The sequence below is a fragment of the Electrophorus electricus genome, chromosome 3 (genome assembly GCF_013358815.1).
Source record: "Electrophorus electricus isolate fEleEle1 chromosome 3, fEleEle1.pri, whole genome shotgun sequence".
Taxonomy (NCBI): Eukaryota; Metazoa; Chordata; class Actinopteri; order Gymnotiformes; family Gymnotidae; genus Electrophorus; species Electrophorus electricus.
Genome location: NC_049537.1, coordinates 23,256,920 through 23,278,142, shown reverse-complemented (window position 1 = coordinate 23,278,142; position 21,223 = coordinate 23,256,920). Strand labels below are relative to the sequence as shown.

Sequence of the window (21,223 nt, the reverse complement as noted above, 5' to 3'; positions counted from 1 at the left end):
TATGTTAGAGGTTAAAACATTGCTCTTTAAGAATCATTTCTACAGTGTTCCTTTGACAGCCTTGGTAACACCCCCGTAAGTCATAAAAGCAAATGACACAATAGATCAGAAGACATGCATGAGCAATTAAAGGATTGATTTATATACTTGTTTATATGGTTTTCCTCCATGAGCTCTAAGGATATCTGCACAGAAAGGTGGGTTGAGAGTGGTCTGTCACCTAAGATGTCTGTTATGGAAAATTTGGCTGCTTTGTCCTTTAAAGATACTTTGTCATTCTTTTTGAATTTTCAGACAGATATTTGCTGCTTGTTGTCTGGAGCTGATCTATGATACTGCAAAGAAATGGTGAGAGTAGTCAATAATGTAGCAAAGGGAGGATAAAGTGATGGCTTCGTTTTTGGACTTTGAACAAAAAACTGCCTTAAGTCATCAAATCTTATCCAACAGTAAGATTCTGAGAAAATTAATCCTGGCTAGCTATTCTCTAAGGCAAAGAAATCCTCAAGTAATCTCACTGTAACGTGCGACCCGAGTGCCGAAGGGTGTGGCGCAGGACGCGCAGACTCCCTCTACTTTGGGACATTTAATAACATTTAACAGGGCATTCACACTGAACAAAACAGTTAACGTAAACACATCTGAACAGTACTACACAGTGTGAACGTTTAACACAGACTGTCTACACAACCATGACGACTGACTTACATACGTACGCTACCTTAACAATAACCAACATCCTGCACACTTTGACGAGGGTTCATATATATAGACAAGACGAGGTTCAGGTGTGTGCAGGCGTGGCCACAAACACAGATCCTCCCATTTCACGTGGCGGGCCAAACCACATGACTCGCGGAGGCGAGCGTTCTGTGACACTCATTCAGCTCTTGCGTCTTAATCAGTGAAGCAGGTCTTTTAGACAATTACAATTTGCAAATTTGATGATTTCATGGTGACATGCATAAAATAATTTAAAAAAGCATAACACTTTTGCTTTTTAAGATTTTTATTGAATATTTGTTTCAGTTGAAGAATAATCTACAGTAATTTTGTTAGCCAATTAATTATTTTATAAAATAATATTAAGCACCTCATTTACAGTGACTACAGTAATAATTTAAGCATAACTACCTAATAAAACCACTAATAAAAACCTATCATAGAAGACTGTAACACTGGAAGAAATCCTAACCCTAACCCTAGCAAGAATGCCTTCATTACAATAATTACTTCATTACAACATGGCCCCCTGGTCTATTATCCCCAACTGCAAGCAAACATACTCTACATATACACATAACATTTATATATATATATATATATATATATATATATATATATATATATATATATATACACACACACACCCAAACCAGCTGTACACACCCAGATAGGTTGCACACCCAGACAGGCTCATAAATCTTCACAGCGTTCCTCATGATTTAAGTATTTGATCAATCGTCCAGGGATGGGTAACTTTTTCATTTTCTTCAGCCTGTGTGTTCCAACCAGATGGCGGATCTTCAGTCTGCAGAGCTGCAGCAGTGGCCGTGGAGGCACTGAAACAGAATCAAAATAAAGACGGAGAGATGAGTTCAGTGCTTTTACTTACAGTGACTTAACAAATGGATGCTTGCTGACTTAAAATGAATGATCACAGAGCAATGGAAACGAATAACTGCATACACCAGTTTCTTCTAGCCCATTTGTAAAAGTGCACACCATACTATTTTCCAGAGATGCAGATTAAAGTGGTGAGTTTGCTATTAAAAGTAACAAATGAGTTGAGGGTTAGGTCTGTTTTACCTACTTGCTTTTTCTTTTATGCAAGCCCAGTCATCATAGTCGTCCAAGTGTTCCATGAGCCTGGCACAAAGTTTCACATCACCAACATAATCCAGCAGCACATCTATAATGGGTCCCGCCCAGTGATTGTAAGTGTCAGTGGAGATCACCTCACAGAACTAAAAAAGACAATAAAACTTAATACCAAGCTGTAACTATGAGAAACAGAAAGCACATTTTAAGATGGTGCTATTTTTTAAGACATGCACCTGCACACAGGTCTTCTCCGTTGGCTCATCCCTGATGTCATCTCTGACTCTGCGAGTTGTTTTTAGAGGGGGATGTGGGTTGCAGCCATACACACAGTCAAAACACGACAGAGCATCGCAGCCGTTGTCCATCAGGTACTTAAGCATTGGGAGGTACTTCATACAGAACATAACGGTAGCAGGGAAGGTAGTGGGGTGTGTGGGGATGTAGGCATTGACGTTCGCCCTGTGCTCCACCAGCAAGGTCACTGTCCGCATGCACCCCTGCCTCAAGGCCACAAGCAAGGGGCTAAAGGTGTCCAGGTTGGGGTTGGCGCCAGCCTCCAGGAGCATGGTGGTGGCCTCCACATTGTTATTGATGACAGAAAAGTATAGAGCAGTGCTGCGGCGGTCCTCGTACATATTTCGTCGGTCCTCGGACAGTGTGGCATTGACGTCAAAGCCAGCGACGATCAGGAGCTCCAGGACTTCATCTCGGTTGCGCTCTGCAGCCAGGTGCAGTGGGCTGATGCCACTGCGCCTCACCCGTGCCTTACTGGTGGCGGAAATCAGCATGGACACGATTCTATATGTAGAGTTGAGGGACAGATTTAAGTCAGAGCTGTGCAACACATTGGCAATGCCACCATGCTGTGTTAGAATTTAATGGGATCAGATTAGATGAAATGGTTAATGGACAGTTTTACTAATCAAATACACTGAAGTTGTGTTTAAATCAGAAAAAGGATGTAGGCTGCATGCCAGTGAAAGAAAGTATATATGCATTATTATTTTTTTTATTTACATTTGTTAAGAAAGCCCCATGTTCTGCATACAATAAATATTCGAATGATTTTTGATACAGGTGACAACACTATTGACAGAATAAATGAATGTGCATGGTTAGGGCAAGAGGTTTGGGAAATAAAAAAAAAAAATTACTCTATGCAAAATACATTTTAGCTTGTGTTAAGATTACATGTTACATGTTACATGTTAACTGAGCACCCACTTGCAGTTACATAACTACCAGACAATATTTAATAGCCACCAAGACTTACTTAACAGCCTTGTCACTTTTATGGGAACAGCCATAAGTAAGGAGGTCATTGCTGGAAACCGAAAGATTGTGAGATGCACTAAAGCATGTCATTTTTATTTACAGGTTTTTTAGGACCTCTAAATCTATTTTTTACAGAGTTAAAAGTACCAGAAATGGGATGGTGTATTTAAAATGCATACAAATCTCACTTTGTTCTAAAACAGTTATTTAAAAAGCAGCAATTACATTCCAGATACGGCTAAGTATCAGCAACACTGCTCCCTCAAGTATAAGATAAGCTGTACAGTACAGTAACCAGTGACTGATGTTCTTCCTCAGAAGAACTTTAAAATAAGGGATAGATATACTACTGAAGTAGCATAATCATTTTAATTTTTATGATGATCATGTTACCAAATCTGTAATGAACAAATTAGCTAATATATAATTAATTTAAATGGTTCTGGATTCTTTTTTCTGTTGTAGTCAGAGAATACCAGTTACTGCAGGCAGACTGGCAGAAAGCATAAGAGGGATTTTAATTCTGTGCTAGAAAGAAATTGTAAAAGTGTGCAGTGTGTCCACATGACTGGTGCTTACCTATCATTTCCTCGCTGAGCAGCAATGTGTATTGGCAATAGTCCATTTTTGCCTGGCTTGTTGGCATCTGCATTTTGAGATAGAAGAAACTCCACAATCGGCACATGACCATTCTTACAGGCTTCATACAGTGCTGTGGCTCCATCTGCTGCCTGGCTATTGATATCTGCTCCTAATATTACAAAGAAATACAGACACAGACTTTCAGTACTGTGAATTTCATTACTACCAGTTGTGAGATACATTTTATAACTCAGTGTGCTACTACAGCATAAATCAGATTAATGAAATCATCATTGTCATCCGAATGGAAATGCTTTTTCCAAATACCATTTTTCAAGAGGAACCGAAGTGAATCCAGCTTCCCACTTTGGGCTGCCACAAAGATGGGTGTGATGCCATATATGTTGGGTATGCTGATTTTAGCTCCTGCCTTCACCAACATCTCACAGATCTCCACATTATTCCGACACACAGCTTCATGGAGTGCTGTCCAACCTTGAATGCAATTCTTGTTGACAGTAGCTCTGTGATTTAGTAGCATGGCAACAATTGCTGCATTCTCCTTCTCACAAGCTGGGGATGCAGGAAGCCAGGTCACTAAGATACAGTCCATGTGGCAAGAGACATGTAAGACAAACAAGCCTGAGCCAAAGTTGTCTACTGGTACCTTTATAGAGAGGTGTCTCTTTGTCCTTGTTTGCAATGTCCGGGTCTGCACCACTCTCAAGAAGGCATTCCACACATCTCACATTCTCTCTGGACACAGCCAGGAGAAGAGCTGTCTCATCCTTCAATGTGCGTTTGTTAATCATCCCAGGTTGTACTTTAACAAGAGGTGCACAGATAAAATATGACAGGATAAAGGCCTAAACAGAATATTGAGTAGACAATGTTTTCACCCTACCTCTGATGAGTATTTGAATACATTGATCTTGGCCATAGTATGCAGCCTCATGAAGCGGAAGCCATCCATATTGGTTTGGTATAAGAATGTTGCAGTCTGCCTTTTTGATGATTTGTCTCACAGATTTCATATCTCCATTCCAAATAGCCTTCAAAAGAGGATCCACTAATCTGTCAGAAAATTATATCAGATCCAGGGCAAGATAAGACAAAACAACCTTTTTTTTTTTCAAAATACTTTACATTACCACTGTTACAGTGTAACTATATTATTATTTACAATATATCATACTAAAAATGTTTAAGAGTAACAGTGTAAACTCTGTACTGACTTTGTGCTTACATTGTATGTACTGACACTCTGATTTTCATTTTATAAAAACCATGAGTGGTTATGCCTTTTTGCTCCGTATATTACATTGTAATTAATAGTAGGAGTTGCACCGTGTAATGGAAAAATATTACCCTTTTAATGTTATACTATATTATACTTACTCCTCAGTTTCAGGTTTGATTTCAACCAGTGTACCATCATATCTACGATATGCCACCATTCTTCTGCCATTGCCTGTAATAAAGTGACTAACTATGGTACCAGCCTGTTGATTATCATTGTCTCTATAAAAAGAAAAGTATATACTTTATCAGAATTTTGTAGCACAGAGGTTCACTATAGCAAAAATGTTTAATGATAAAAGACCAGTCAAAGTCACTGAAATCATGTTAATAATACAGTTTCCTATGAATAATGGTGTCTGATTTTTGCTGAGAACACATCTATGGGCCAAATGTCTTCGTTTTTTTACCTTTCTTGGTGTTTGTTGCTGGAGCCTATCAGATGGCATGCTACTGCTACATTTACAAATAAAGTCCAGTTAGTGTTTCTGCTGATAAATGATGTGTTTTACAGTGATACCTTAAGGAGCTATCACTTTGAAGCTTTACATCCCCATTAAAAAGTCTTGTTATGACTTTGTTGTTGTTATTGTAATGACACATTTGTAAAGTCAGATTGTAAAGTCACATTTAAATGTCAGATCTAATTCCCAAGCTGAAGGTGAATATGAGTCTTGTCAGTGGAATTTGTCTTAATTTTATTGCAGCAAGAATGTGCCATAGCAACATTATAATTAAATCAGTTGGAATATCATGGAATGCTAAGGACAATAGAATTATCAATAAGTGGATCAGGCACAGAGGAAAATGTTGTGCTTCTATTTTCTACTTGTTGGCATGTGAACTTTATGGACTGCTACAGCTGTACTTTATCTTAATGACTATTTTGCATTGGTAGGTCAGAGTCTGTTACCCAGAATGTATTAGGACAGGTGCAATACGCGTGGATGCCTGGGGCCCAGTATGTGGAACAGGTATCGGGTGTCTGTAAGTGATACCTCTCTCTGCTAGTTGGCATTTAGTGGATAAGTGTGAACTGCAATAGGTAAACACTTCATAGTGGCAAAGTTCTAGTTCAAATAAGCTTATATTTGTTTTGAATTAAAACTCTTCAGTATTTTATGTTTTTAAATGTACCATTTCTCTGCCATAAATCTACATGAGAAAAAGTCATCAAATTATTGTTGATTCTTACATACTGTACTGACAGTTAAATAGTTGTTTTTCATATACTGATGTTTTCATATAGTTTAACATCTGAGAGATCTCATAGGTAAATTGTATATTTTCTATGGCTTCCACCAATCATATTTAGTGACTAAATTTATGAAGCAAGATTTAATGATAACTCAATTGTGTGAAAGTGTACTCTTACCTGCTGTACCTGGGTGGGTTAGGAGGGCATGGGGGTGGTGTGGGGGCTCGTGGCAGCTGCTGAGAGCGTTGTGATGGCTGAGTTGGGGATGTAACACCTGGAGCTGGCCTGCTTGGCACCGTGGAGGTCTTTGTGTTTTCAGCCTCAGAAGAGATGCCATGTGACTCAGCAAGGCTGCGCTCGATTGCCAACTGCATGAGCTCATCATCAGATAGGTTGCCGTAGAGACAGTAGTCATCATAGCTGAAGGTGGGGCCTGTGGAACCTGGTACAGACACACTGGCAGCTGCCATAATAGGATCCTGTGTCCTAAAAGAACACCTGGCAAGACATACCATTTATCCATTGTTGATAATATAAATGTATAGTCACATTTTAACTGAACACTGGAAGCAAAAGCAGAGTTTACAGTTTTAATGCTGTAATGTTTTTTATCTTGCAAGATTCTAGGTCTGCCTTAATGAAAGACTTCCAGCCCAGCAGGACGTCGGCTAACAAATGCTCATCCTGTGGCTAACAAAACCAGCTGCATCCTGTCAAACTAGCACTTGTGCTTTGTCTTAAGACAGCATGGAGAAGAATGACTCAGTTCTGTCTCCATCAGCTGACTGATGCCCTCGGCTGCACAGCATCCCATTGCGTCAACACCTTCTGCACAGTAAGAACACATGGCAATGACATGGCTTTCACTCTATCACAGGTCCCAGCAAATCAATCATTATGGAGATTCAAAATGGAAAGTTTTAGACCTAAACAGATAATGTAGCCAGCGCACATAAATATTCAGCAAAGATTTCAACACAGATGATAGCTGGAACATCTGGCCCAGATATGGCATCTAGAAAACTATGTGTACCTTCTGCACCACCATTCTACCAGATGTGAGTTTAACCATTTTTGATAAATCCATTTGTTGTGGGAGGTGCACATGCAGCCATCTGAAGGGCAACAGGTCACAGTGATGTTGAAATGTGTTTTGTAAGTCACACGTTGGATGTTGTGTCTGGCCCAGCTGTCTTGTTGAAAAGGTGCCAAGGTCAAGTGAGCACACACATATCTCTTTAATATATAAATAGAATTGTGCACCTAACAACTCCATGGCTGCATATCTCAGTGGTGGCCTATCTATGTCCCTCCTTTTTGTAAAATACTATGCAAACTATACCATGAACATTGCAGAATTACAGGGATAAATGCAGGAATAGGAAAGCAAATGATCTAGCAAAAACAATCACTGAATCTTTCAGGTGATGCAAAACTCTGGCTTACTTGTAAGGAGTTCATTCAAGTTCATATTAACAGCCTTTAAACATTGTTTAAAATGTCACTATTGAAACAAAGTAAAGGATTCATAACAGTCTGAGTTAATGAGCTATCCTCTCTAAGTCTTTCCTTTTAATGAATGAAAACAACCTCATATGAAAGCAGACTAAACCAAAGTATGTACAAAAGACACTTACCTCTTTTTAAATGTTTCAATTTTAAACAGAAAAGGTTAGAAGTTCTCCTCTGCCAAAAGAGGCCCTTGTTTCTGTGCTGTCTCCCACTGTTTATAGCACACTTCTAGGAGGTGCACTTGACCTGTTGAGTGTAGAATGCCAGCCTCTTAGCTCGGGTTGCTCTTGAGAGAGTGGTGGCTTAGAATACGTGGGGCTGCAGGGACCAGCACAACTGTGAAGTTCATCAATTGGAAATCCCACAGCAGGTCACCAGGAGTGTGAGAATTTGGAGGCTAAAGCAATTGTTCGGCTGCTTTCATTGTGTCTAGTTACAGAAGAGCCAAAGTTACAAGACAAGTGAGATGTGAAATGCCATGGTGTAAATATTTACTTCTTATTTATAGACAAACATATCATGCTACAACTTGTGAAGGGACTGCAATGAACTCATTTGTTGATGCAGCTCTAACTCCTTTGCTTTCTATTTCTTTCATTTCATTGAAATCAAAGGAACCTTGAGTTGTTGCCATTTTTATTACCTTGGTAGCAAATTCTGACTGCTTGGTTTTGTAGAAGAATTTGGTCAGCCCTTTGGTACAGTCATTAGACTAAATGATTAATGAGCAACTGTGTATAGAATAGATAGAATGAAGTGAACTTGTTAAACTTTCCAATAGAACTTAAATTTTTCAAAAGCAGTGACAAAAAAACAATAGTGGAATAAAACTTTATTTCATCATGGGTATTGGTCAGCTGACTGTGTTAAATTATGATACAGATATCACATGGTGAGTGCACAATTAGTGGACATCCAGACCACAGTAAAAAAACAAAAAACAAACAAAAAAACAAAAACACATGGCCCCTGTGAAATCAACAGATCTGCTTTCCTGGGGCCTTAAGGAATACACTCAAATGTACAAATCTCACATGGATATTTAGTTACAAGTAAACACTTGCTGTTTCACAGGAGAGTAAAGCATTAATCTTCATGCAATTCCCATTCCTTTGGAATATGTACTGTGCACCCCCTGTGATCAAACAGCTCAGATTTCAGGGATGTCATTGAGAGGGCAATGTAATGGATCTCTAAAAGATTTTTCCAGAAGCTGTGTTTTCTTGGCTGAGCCACTTCTTGAGTTGCAAAACACAGCTGCCAGAACATTGTAATAGAGATGACAGGCACATTAGAGTTTATGAATATTCTGTATTGGTTAATATGTACATACATTGGATCTTATAACAATTAAAGTGCAGTTTAATGTCAGGCAGATGCTTCTAACACTGGTTCTAAGAAACCCCTTCAGCCTTCCATATGCATTGTTTTCATGTAATAATTCTGAAGGGCAAACACATAAAAGACAAAGGAACAAAATGAGAAATACAAGGAATACCTAACAACAATCAAAACCACTTAAAAAAGTTATTGTTTCATGACATGCTTCTATCCTTGAATTAAGAACATCCTTTTTATGAAATTGTTCTTGAAGTCTTTTTGAAATTATTTTAGTTTTTGCTTTTCATGGTTCCTCAAATATTTTTGCGCCACAAATATTGAGACATTGTTCATTTATTTGTACTTTACTCTCTATAGCAATCAAATGAGAGGAGTTCAATAAAATATAATTATAATCAGAATGCAGTGCAGTATTACACAAATAATAATAATATACATTCCCAATATTTTAAAACTATTTCATGGTTAACTGTACAATCTATACATATTTATATGAGCAGTTTCCTCTACAATGAAGTGCTGTTATCAGATTCCCATTTTTAAGTGTTCCTTGCATAATTTTACTTCACATTCAAGGTGATCTCTATCTGAGAAGTATCATCTATCTCCATAAGAGGACTACCATCAAGATCAAATGTTAAGTAGAGAGAAAAAAATTAGGTGGTAAGGAATCGTCTTGGTATTTTTAGGATAAAGAAAACATTGGTTATTGGATTTGAAGAAAAGTTGATTGCCTAATTTGTAGTAATATCACAGAACTGAATCATGCATGTTTACATTCACCACACCTTCCTTACAACAATACAAACTGGAGGAAAATACAGGACAATACAAACTGTGCAAGATAATTGCTTAGCTAAAATGGTATATGTACAACTACACACCTATAAGGCGCTTCTAATTAATTAACATTTCTGAAAAAAAGGTTGGTGGTGAGTGTAATTGATTATGTTTTTAACAAAACCACTTTCATTCAGTATATAAACAGAAAAAAGCATGTTTTGTTATTGCTAAATAGCAACAATAAGGAAGACAAAGACTATTTTGTATTTTTGACATCATTTCTGGCTTTCCCTTCACAGAATGTCACCAAAATATTCTCGCCTATGACTTAAGAACTTGATCAGTCTTTCAGGTAGAGGGAGAGTGTTGATGCGCCTCAGTCTGTTTATGCCCATTTGCTGACGAATCTTTAGCCGGCAGAGATGCATCAAAGGCCGGGGAGGCACTGCGCACACAACAAAGTGTATGGTTCTTTAAAGTTCATATTAGTCAATTAGATAGAAAATAAGAAATAACAGGATGTAAACTAACTTGATTTCTCTTTGATGATGGCCCAGTCACTGTAACCATCCAGGTGCTCAATGACTCGGGAACAGAGTTTTACATGACCCACATAATCCAGCAACACATCTATGATGGGTCCCACCCATAAACTTGTCTTGGGGTTAGAGACCAACTCACAGAACTGTTGGATTCACAGAAATACTAAGACAATATTCAATATGGGACTTAGCTATAAACAATAGAAAGGTCACTTGCATTACTTTACCTGTATACAATCTTCTGAATGTTCATCACTGATATAATATTGCCCCTCTCTTCCATTTCTCTGGGGTTTGAGGGATGGATGAGTTTTGCTGCCATAATTACACTTAAAACATGACAGGGCATCACAACCATTGTCCATCAGGTACTTAAGCATTGGCATGTATTCTGTGCAAAAAATCAAAGCAGCTGGAAAGGTGGTGGGGTGTGTTGGGAGAACAGCATTAACGTTAGCACCATGCTTGACCAGCAACTTGACCATCTCCAAACAACTCTTTCTCACAGCCACAAGCAAGGGGTTGAAGATATCTAGATTTGGGTTGGCACCGGCCTCCAAGAGCATAGCAGCTGCCTCATTGTTACTGTTGACCACAGCAAAGTAAAGGGCAGTACTGCGACGGTCCTCATACATTTTTGACCAGTTATCTGACAGGATGAAGTTGACATCCATGCCAGCATTTATCAGAGTCTCTAGAATGTCATCTCTGTTGCGCTCTGCTGCTAGATGGAGAGGACTGATCCCACAGTGTCTTATCTTTGCCCTGCTAGTTCTTGGTATCAGCATGGCAACAATCCTGAGAATGGAAGCCAGATGAATACATTTTTCCAAAAGATGCAACCTGATTATATTTTACAGTCATTTTATGGACACATAAACCCATAGCACTGACCCATCATGTCCATTTTTAGCAGCAACATGAATAGGAAGCAGTCCAGCTTTGTTGGATTTGTTAACATCAGCCCTCTTTGACAGGAGAATCCCTACAACTTCCTCATGACCATTTTTACATGCTTCAAACAAGGCTGAGGCACCATCATTAGCCTGGGTGTTGACATCCGCTCCTAGAGAAAATGGCAAAAAACTGGGCAGTGGGTTCCTTCAAGTTTTTGTTGAGTCAAATGGTTTTCATCGATTCCTTGTTTAAGTAGTTTTCTGATATGTGGTTTTTTTTATTAGTACGTACCTTTCATAAGTAGGAAGCTAAGCACTTCAGTTGCACCACACTGGGCTGCTGTAAACAGAGAGTCAATGCCATAAATGTTTCTAGACATCAGCTTTGCCCCTGACTGCAGTAGCATTTTGCAGACTTGCAGGTTTTTGTTGATCACAGCTTCATGTAGTGGGGTTCCACCTTGCACACAGGACTTGGTTGCTGTTGCGCCGTACCTTAACAGAAGCCCGACAGCCTCTTCAAACCCTTTTTCACAAGCTGTGAAAACACCCAATATGTTGGAACAAAAGCTAGACAAGGAATACCCACTGCAGTTGTTTATATTCAGACAAATACATTATTGTGAATATGTTTTATTAACACATATTTGCCTTTGTATAATGGAGTTTCCCATTGGCTGTTTGCAAGGTTAGGATCTGCACCCTTCTCCAACAGGTACTGGACGCAAGCTAAATGTTTGCGGCCCACAGCCAGAAGAAGGGGAGTCTGATTCCTGAGAGTGCGATTGTTGATGGTCTCTGGTTTGGCTGCATGTCACAGAACATGAATCAGATGGTCATAGATTGACATCTTGCAGTAGTTGATTGTAAATGTGATCTGTAATTGATTCCTTACCTTCTAACAATACCTTCAAGCACTCAACATGGCCATAGTAAGCACACTCATGCAGGGGTATCCACCCATCTTTATTATCTTCAGTCAGATTTATAGATTTCTCCTGTACTATCTTTCTTAAAGCTTTGGCATCCCCTTTCCAGATAGATGAAAGAAAAGGGTCTAAATTCCTGAAAGACAAAATAAAAAATGAAACAAAAGTACTCAAAAACAAAACTTCTCAAAATACACATGGAAAATGAACGTTAATTTAATATTGATGCAAATAATTTCTTCGATGCTTAACAAGATAGCTATACAGTTGCCCCTTTCAATAGAAATTGAAAATATTTTTGAGAGACTTGTCTGCTAGCATGAAGCCTCACTTCATGGGCTCTACAGTAACCTGCAGGTATCCATTTTGTCTTGTCCAAGCAATCACTTCATTCTTGTCCTTGCTGAAGTAATGGTTATGAACATCTCTGTCGATTTTTGTGCATTCCTTTTCACTGTAAGTTTGATGATTTAATCACACAATAAATACGGATAGGATGGCTTCATTAAATACCAAATAAATATGTGCACTTATAGAAAATTGGTTGTTGTGTTACAGTGCATGACTTTTCATGTGGAAAATAACCTGGGAGGGTTTGCAGAAAGGTTGACCGGTGAGTTAGCAGGAGGGTCAGCAGGGGGAGGGAGATTCTGTCGGCGCTGGACACTGGGATATTGAGCAGGTGGGGGCTGTGTGTGTGAGCGGATGTACCGATTCTGCCACATTGTTGGCTTGGCCTCAGCTAGGCTTAACTCTATAGCCACTTGCAGGAGTTCCTCCTCAGACATGTTTGTGTAAGCACTGTAGTCTTTTGTGTCCACAGCCGTTGTGTGCAGACCAGGCACCGATACCCTGGCTGCTGCCATAGTGCACCTGGAGAAGGAGAACCACTGAGGAACATGATATCCTAATTCGCATGCTCATGCACTGTGCTGCATGAACACAAAAAGCAAATGTTCAAGTTCAAGTTTGGTTTATTTGTCACATACATAGTCATACAAATGGTTAGAAAATGGAACTGATATATAAACAGTAAAAACAGTAAAAACAAAACAAGTTGGTAATTGCCATGGAGCACATGGTAGGGTCATAACAGTAACTTGTGCTGTAGATAGGTACCAAAATAATGGCATTATAGGTAATGTGTAGACTATAGGAAGTGTGAAGCTTCTAAAGTTCTAGACCTCTTAGAGATTATGAAGCACTTTGTTTAGTCTGTTTTGGAAAGAACTTTGTCCTAAATGTCTTGTTTCTCTGGCGCTCTTGTTTATTACATTACAAATTTTACTATTTCTACATCTTTAATCAAAGTAAATTGCAGTTACTATAGTTTTTTTCACCCCAGCAGCTACCTGTTTCCTTCTTGTACGTCTATGACAATGTTATCATACAGAGCAGACAATACATGCAATCAGAAAAGTTTTTTCATATCTAGCATACAAACAAAAACTATGCTGCATCACAAAAACTAAACATCATTCTCAGGTACTAATTTGGAGGCTTGAAGAGTACACCTGTGTACATGTTTAGATGTTTTCCAAAGATTGAGAAATTATTATTTTTTCAGTACTGAATCTACAGGAAGTATTGTTTAGGCCTTTACACTAAATACTAATGCATTTAAATTGCCTACCTACCTTACTAAGTAGTATAATTGTGTAGAGAGTCCTTAAAAGCTCTGCTCTCTATGCAGTCTTCTCCTTGAGTACACTACAGTGCTTTGCAACAATTCTTTAAGTGCTGTGGTAAGAGGTCTTGATTTCATGGTGTAAACAAACTTGTGACCTCACAGATATAATTTCTTTGGTTGCATGTGACAGATTAAAGCATGTCTGGCCTAGATATCAGAGGCATGACCAGCAAGATGAGCAGGACGGATCCTGTGGGGTAAACTACAGATATTCTAGCAGTATTTAGTGTGCAGGCAGGAATAATCAAACAGCAAAAAGGTGTTCTCTGGTGAGGTCTTTTCAAAGTGCTTCAATGTGTTGCACTTTGAAGTGTAATACCTTTAAAACAACCTTAAAAATTGTATTTGATTGGTGTACTCACGCTTGAAAAAATCCAGTTCTAGCTACAAGCATCTAGCATCTTTAACATATGATATAGATCGTTCAAAAAGAAGAAGAAGAGGAAAAATATATCATTCAAGCAGTTTTGCCAGCTAGTACTTTTGTTTAATGCTGCTATAAGGCAATTTTGTCATACAGGAAAGATTTTATCAAACATGGAAACAGACCACAAGATATTCTGAATGGTTGAGAAATAAGCCATAATGAAAAATCATCTTTAAAACAAATTTTGTTCTAGGTGGTTTTACTTCAAAATGATTTTTTTTTTTTTTTAGATTTCTTACACTGTAAAGTCTCTAAGCATTATTGCAAGCAGCTGTCTTGGACTTTCACATTCTGGCCAAAACTTGCAGGGACAGTGAATTGAATGTCTGTAACTGAGCTATATTGGCTGCCTGTTAAATGATCTAATGAAGGCTGTGGTTTATACAAACCAGGCCAGGTTTAGGGCAATGGAAATATTTGGAGAAAGAAGATGCGGAGTTTACCTGACCAGGCTGAGTTGACTGCCCCCCTGTAATAGACATTGAAATGGTGTATACTTCTAGTTGCTGCAGCCACCTTTATTGTGCTTGTTTCTATCCTTTGAATTTTGCCCCTGTCCCTGTATATGCTGGTAAGGTAATAATTGTTGACCAATCTCCTAGACATCATCACAGAACACAGGTACCACAATAATGGTGTTATAGGTAGGGTCCCTTAGAATGTATAGCATGTGTATGGTAGGATGTAAAACGTATACGTTTATAATAATAATAATAATAATAATAATAATAATAATAATAATAATAATAATAAACAGAAGTAATAATAATAATAGTACATTTGATTGATATATTTCAATAAGCAAATATACTTCAAAGAAAACACAAATTAAATACAAAACCAACAATAATGAATACAAAACAGTATAAATAAAAGACAAGAATGCAGAAGTAAACAAAATAGATAGATGGTATAAATGAACTGAGGAGACAGACATATAGAGACATATAGAGTCTGGGTCAGGCTGTGGTAGGGGAATCCAGAGACAGAGATCAATATAAATCAATCAGTACACATCAATCAATATATATCAATCAATATACATCAATCCACATCCTAATCCAGAATATCACTTTGTAAATCTTGATTGTAGTAAATATGAATGTTAATGTGAAGACTGCATTAAAATTAATAGATTGTTGTGATCAGTTACATTTCAACACTATTTCATGGGGAATTTTTTTAAGTTTTGAATTTCCCTTAAAAAGTTTATTTCAGAATTAACATGGACCTTTTGTGCACAAACATGCTAACAGATTTCAAACTACTCTTTCCTTCTCTCCTTCTACATTATAATGTATTACACTCCTATTGATTAAAACTATAATGTTAATGATATAGTCTAGGGTCCATGTAATTTAAAAATAACATACCTGTGAGCAATAACCATGATGTTGCACTGATAATGTTTGGTAAGTGTAAATGGGGTAAAATTGTGTTAAAAAGATTTATAAACATATAAGAACAGCTGTTCTAAAGCAATTACGTATCACATTATTTACACTATCCATTGATCATTATTTAGAGGTTTTATTATCCCACAGAGATGTACTTAAAGCACATCTTCTTGCTCATGGTTCAGGTATTTAATTAGTCGTCCTGGAAGGTCCAGTGTGCTGATAGATTTCAGTCGTTCCCTTCCTAGTAGCTGGCGAATCCTTATTCTGCAGAGCTGCATTAGATGTTGGGGTAGTACTGAAGACAATATAAGGTGTTAATGATAACTGTACTCATATTATGGTGTGGGTTTGGAGTTATAGGGCAAGGCAGGAATTTGTGCATGCAGATATAGTCATCTTAAACATACTTACTTGACTTCTCTTTTATATATGTCCATTCCTCATACCTTTCCAGGTATTCAATGAGTCTGGAACAGAGTGTCACATGACCTACATAATCCAGCAGCAAATCTATGGTAGATCCTGCCCAGCGATACACTGAGGGATGTGAGACCATCTCACAGAACTGTCAGTGCAAAAGACAAATACAGAAGGGCTCATCAATCATATCAAAACTAAAATGCTTGACGACAATTTAATTATCTCCTCAGGAGCATCAATCTTTCCCACCTGCAAACAGGAGTTTGTAGCCATCTCTGGACTGTATTGTAGCTCACGACAACTGTGTGTAGTGTCATTATTTAGATGCTGCTTTAATCCATATTTACACCAAAAGCATGCACTGGCATCCACTCCGTAGTGCATCAAGCGTTTTAGCATGGCCAGGTTGCCCACGCTTAGCATCACACAGGCTGGAAAGGTGGTGGGGTGTGTGGGGATAGAGGCATTGACATTGGCTCCGTGCTCCATAAGCAAGGTGGCCATCTTTAAGTGACCCTGTCTCACAGCCAGCAGCAGAGGATTGAAAACATCCAAGTTGGGGTTAGCACCAGCCAGCAGAAGCATGGATGCGCTCTCTATGTTGCCATTAGCAACAGTGAAGTAGAGAGCTGTGGTACGGCGGTCCTCGTACATACAAGAGTGGTCAGGGGCGAGGGGGGTGTTGACATCAAAGCCGGCTCGGATAAGGAGGTCCAAAGCCTCATCCTCATTGTTTTCAGCTGCGAGGTGGAGAGGACTGATGCCACTGAACCAGATTTTGGTCCTGCTGGTTCCCATGATCAGCATGGATATTATCCTGTGTCAGAATGAGGATACGATATGAGATGATGTAAAGAAGGAGTATCCAGCTCTGATCCTGGAGGGCTACAGTTCAGCACAGTTTGCTGATTTGCTTGCTCAGTCACACCTACTAAACCTGGCCATTAAATGATGCTTTGAATCAGATGTGTCTGACAGGGGAAATCGTCAAAGTGTGCTGATCTCTGTCTCTCCAGAAGCAGACTTTGGCCCCACTGGTGTAAATAAAATAAACAAAGTCTAGAACATTTTCTGAGCATAGCAGATAAGCCAGGTGAGTCACTAATCATTATGTTTGTGCATGTCTACCCGTCATGTCCATGCTTTGCAGCAATATGAAGAGGTAAAAGTCCATCCTTCCCAGGCCTGTTCGCGTCAGCACCACAAGACAGAAGAAACTCTACAGTCTCATAGTAGCCATTCTTGCAGGCTTCATACAAAGCTGTAGCTCCATCTATTGCTTCACTGTTAATGTCAGCACCTTTATAAGAACACATGCGTGTACATGCACACACACACACACACACACACACACACACACACACACACACACACACACACTCACACACACACACACACAAACACACACACACACACACACACACACACACACACACAGCACTCTGTCCAAATACACAATGAACTCAAAAGCTTTACTGTTGCTAAATAAACCAAACAATGTGCCAAACCATTTTTCACCAGGAGCTGAACGGCTTCAACAAATCCATACTGGGCTGCCAGGAATAGAGGGCTGACTCCAAAGATGTTGGAAGAGGTCACTTGGGCACCATATGCAACTAGAATCTCACAAATTTCCAGATTGTTTTGTAACACTGACTCATGAAGTGCAGTCCATCTATCCAAACATTTCTGATTGACATCTGCTCCATTCCTCAATAGGAGCAGCACCATCTGATCATTGTTTGTTGCACAAGCTGGGTGGTTGAAACAAAGAGTATACATTCAGTCATGCTCCACTTAATTTCAAACCCTATGTGTTCTGTAACAGACATGAATGTTCCATAACTCATCAAGGTTACCTTCATATAAAGGTGTCTCATTGGTCTTGGTGGGGATTTTGGGGTCTGCCTCTTTCTCCAAAAGATATTTCACACAAACTAAGTGTCCCTTCGATACGGACAGAATAAGAGGTGTCTGGTCTTTATTGGTTCGGGTGTTAATCATAGTTGGAACAGCTGAAATGATGACAAATAGAGACATACTATCACTAGACTATGGAAGATATTTTTGCCAGTAATAGCTTTCCTTGGGTCACTTGGGTTATATTCTCAATTTCAGTCATTTTGAGTTCTGTGAGAATATAATGTATTTTCACTGAAGAACTGAGAAAGTTTTTATCAGTGGTTACCAACCATGAGTAAGGTTTGACCTGCTGTAAACCCTGACTTTTTAGTGTCTTGCAATTATTTGATTCAGTGCAAGAAAATGCCTGGCTTGTAATGAAACCAACAGTCTCACTGTTGATATTACCTACACCTATTTTTTAGTTAAACTATTTCATTTTTTATGTTACAAGTTGCCTCTTGCCTGAAAGCAATAGCTTTAAGCAGTCAGTCTGACCATAATAGGCAGCCTCATGCACTGGTGTCCAGCCATCCTTGTTGAGTCTCATAAGGCTTATGGGCATTTCCTCAGAGGTCACAATTTCCCTCACTTTCTGCACATCACCATTCCATATTGCTGTGAGCAGTTCGTCCTCATCCCTGTACATGAGAGGTCTCACTCCAAGCACAAACTGATCAATCACATGTTTACATTGTTATGGACTGAGTTGTTGAGATCTTAAAGTAAGATCATTTAATCTTCATTTAAAAGTGACATAAATTGTATAATACAAATAAATACAAATAAAGGGCATGGGATTTAATAAAACACATTAAAAAATAAACAATTAGTTCTTAACACCCCCCCCCATTATTATTTTTTCACTCCCTTCAATCAGAAAATAACAAATATTAGCAAATGTCAAATATTTTTATAAGCCTTGTGTCATAGATAGTGAAAGCAAAGGAACAACAACAACAACAACAAAAAAAAAACTGATTAACAAAGCTGTAAGTATTTTCCTTAAACAGATACCTACTCAGCAGGCCCAAAAGAGACTGTTCGGAAGCCATCGAGTACTTGCCATGTGACACAGTGCTTCTCATTGCTATAGTTTCCTGTCAACCTGTTAAGAAATCATTCAATAACTATATTTTGTGTTTGCTTGCTTCCTTTCTTCTTTCTTGCTGGTATACAATTTGTTGGCAAGCATAAAGACAGAGCTAAAAATAAGTGTGGTGTGGTTTAGCCTTCATATTACAACTCACTCACTCATGATATGCACTGTAGTTGCCTATATAAACCATAAACTGTCATGGTCATAAACATTTCTCATGGCAAAACAGAACAGGTGCCTGAGTTTGAGCTTATGGTCAAATGGGTATCCCCTCACTGTAACTGATAACTGTACCTGTTGACTCAGTATAAGTTATCTCTATTTGGGTACACACACACACACACACACACACACACACACACACACACACACACACACTTTATTTTTATATATATATATTTTTATATATATAAAGATATTGTGTCTGCAATAGAATAATAATAATAATAAGGAACATGTATAAATTGCCTCTCTATTACCTGCCATAATTTGAATGATTACACAAATGTAAGTGTAAATTCTAGAAATGACCCTGTCTTACACACGTGTTGCCGAGTTGCAGCTCTTACCTCCTGCCAGCAGCAGGAGAGGTGTTAAGGAGTATGCCTTGAGGTGCAGGTGTATGCCAGAGAGAGCTCGTGGGCGAACCTGGGAAGTCCACTGAAACATAGGATGTCTCAGCATTCTCTTGGCTCTGCTCCACTGACAGTTGCATCAGCGTTTGTTCTGAACCTCTCCGGTGCAGACTGTGCTCAGCAACACTCATGGTCCTGCAGGCACAGTTTGATACACAACCTGTCCCCAAGTTGGTCATCCGAAATACATTGTGTGTACAAGGGTCGACAGTTCCTATTGCAGCAGCTATGGAGGTACATGTATCACTGGTCAAAACAAAGCGCTCCAGATGAAGTAGAAGAAATACACTAAGGGAAAATGTCACATATTATATTGACAAGATTTAAAAGGAGTTAGAGCAGAATAAGTTGATACTTACCCTATGTCATACAGTGGACATACATAAGTAAAGTATGTCAAAGGATTTATTATTCTTTATAAATACTGAATTTATATATTTTATCATTTTAATCTGGGATCTCATGGGTTTTTCAATGTATATCTTAATAGCACTTTCTCTTAAAACACAAACCTTTTTAGACTAAATCGGTAAATTAATAAGATTATATTAAAGCAACAAACAAATTTGACAGTGGTCATCCTGTAGCCAGTCTTCCATTTATACAAACAGCTTTGTTAGAAACAGTGATTAATAACCATAAGTGTTTCATTGATAATACTGATCATTTAAAACATATATTTTGTTTTTTTCCATACCCCTTTTGTGATATCCAAACGCTTCAAACTATGCTTGGGTTTGCACTTAGAAACATAACTAAGAATAACAGTGTCATAACAGGTAAAAATGTCCTACCTTCTTAGATGACACTTGAGGTTTTCAACTTTAAATTTTCAGAAAATGTGGACTTATGCCCGTGCTTGACTTGTTTGCTCTTTATGAGTCAGTCATGGTTCAGGCTTTTACCTCTGAATAAGGTTCAATGTTCCTGTACACCAGGAACCTGCACAGATGTTTATGGAATATTTGTCTGAAGGTTTCAGTGACACTCAGAGACTGAGCAGGGTGGTGAACAGAGCAGTCCACTTTCAAAGCTATGACGTTCTCAAGTTCGCACTCCTGACACTAAGTTTTAAGCAGCAATTTAAAAAACGCATATGCATTTACCATCCAATAAAGACAAGAACTAAAGGACAAATAATATTAAAATGTTATTCACAATAAGTCATTCATGTTTAAAGTTACAAGAATGACATTTATGGTAAACGAGTAAAATCCTGTTTGTTAGTTCTGCTTGGCCACAGAGGACCAATAAGCAAAACATGGTGTATATTTACATAACATGCCATCTGACACACATAAGGAGAAGGGGAGGGATTTCCTAAAGGCTTTTAATAAACATCGTCCCCTTAGAAGTGTCAAACTAATTTCTTTAATGTCACTTACTGTAAGGTTTATATGTCTGAATAATAAGCCTTGTCCATTTTAGTCATTTTTACATGAAACCAACGAAAGTACAACGTGACAAAA

The 21,223-nt window shown here is 38.4% G+C and overlaps 3 protein-coding genes across 8 annotated transcripts; all 3 read right to left on the bottom strand.

Annotated features, from left to right (window-relative positions):
* Positions 1–1,176: 1,176 nt before the first annotated feature.
* On the bottom strand, positions 1,177–8,120 carry asb2a.1 (ankyrin repeat and SOCS box containing 2a, tandem duplicate 1). Of its 4 annotated transcripts, none has more exons than XM_026999045.2 (10): positions 6,356–8,120; positions 5,080–5,202; positions 4,586–4,755; positions 4,349–4,504; positions 4,009–4,254; positions 3,679–3,850; positions 3,098–3,148; positions 2,058–2,622; positions 1,810–1,967; positions 1,177–1,562 (listed from the first exon to the last, which is right to left on the bottom strand). In XM_026999045.2, exons 1-10 carry the CDS (start codon positions 6,691–6,693, stop codon positions 1,439–1,441), a joined length of 2,103 nt encoding a protein of 700 aa, XP_026854846.2. In that variant the 5' UTR covers positions 6,694–8,120; the 3' UTR covers positions 1,177–1,438. The 4 variants fall into 4 exon arrangements, with proteins under 4 accessions (XP_026854846.2, XP_026854844.2, XP_026854845.2 ...); XM_026999043.2 differs by having other exon boundaries at positions 1,814–1,967; XM_026999044.2 differs by having other exon boundaries at positions 1,814–1,967; positions 6,365–8,120.
* A 385-nt stretch (positions 8,121–8,505) lies between these two features.
* LOC113570562 (ankyrin repeat and SOCS box protein 2-like) lies at positions 8,506–13,956 on the bottom strand. The gene is made up of 10 exons (XM_026999040.2): positions 13,819–13,956; positions 12,767–13,054; positions 12,513–12,635; positions 12,148–12,317; positions 11,904–12,059; positions 11,545–11,790; positions 11,251–11,422; positions 10,584–11,154; positions 10,346–10,499; positions 8,506–10,259 (listed from the first exon to the last, which is right to left on the bottom strand). Exons 2-10 carry the CDS (start codon positions 13,045–13,047, stop codon positions 10,108–10,110), a joined length of 2,025 nt encoding a protein of 674 aa, XP_026854841.2. The 5' UTR covers positions 13,048–13,054; positions 13,819–13,956; the 3' UTR covers positions 8,506–10,107.
* A 1,117-nt stretch (positions 13,957–15,073) lies between these two features.
* LOC113570488 (ankyrin repeat and SOCS box protein 2-like) lies at positions 15,074–20,982 on the bottom strand. Of its 3 annotated transcripts, none has more exons than XM_026998906.2 (10): positions 20,549–20,982; positions 19,689–19,914; positions 19,042–19,128; positions 18,486–18,661; positions 17,978–18,133; positions 17,627–17,872; positions 17,247–17,418; positions 16,368–16,935; positions 16,110–16,263; positions 15,074–15,993 (listed from the first exon to the last, which is right to left on the bottom strand). In XM_026998906.2, the coding sequence occupies exons 2-10, from the start codon at positions 19,883–19,885 to the stop codon at positions 15,851–15,853; spliced, it is 1,899 nt and encodes a 632-aa protein (XP_026854707.2). In that variant the 5' UTR covers positions 19,886–19,914; positions 20,549–20,982; the 3' UTR covers positions 15,074–15,850. The 3 variants fall into 3 exon arrangements, with proteins under 3 accessions (XP_026854707.2, XP_026854706.2, XP_026854708.2); XM_026998905.2 differs by having other exon boundaries at positions 19,689–19,889; XM_026998907.2 differs by lacking the exon at positions 20,549–20,982 and having other exon boundaries at positions 19,038–19,128; positions 19,768–19,845.
* Positions 20,983–21,223: the final 241 nt, after the last annotated feature.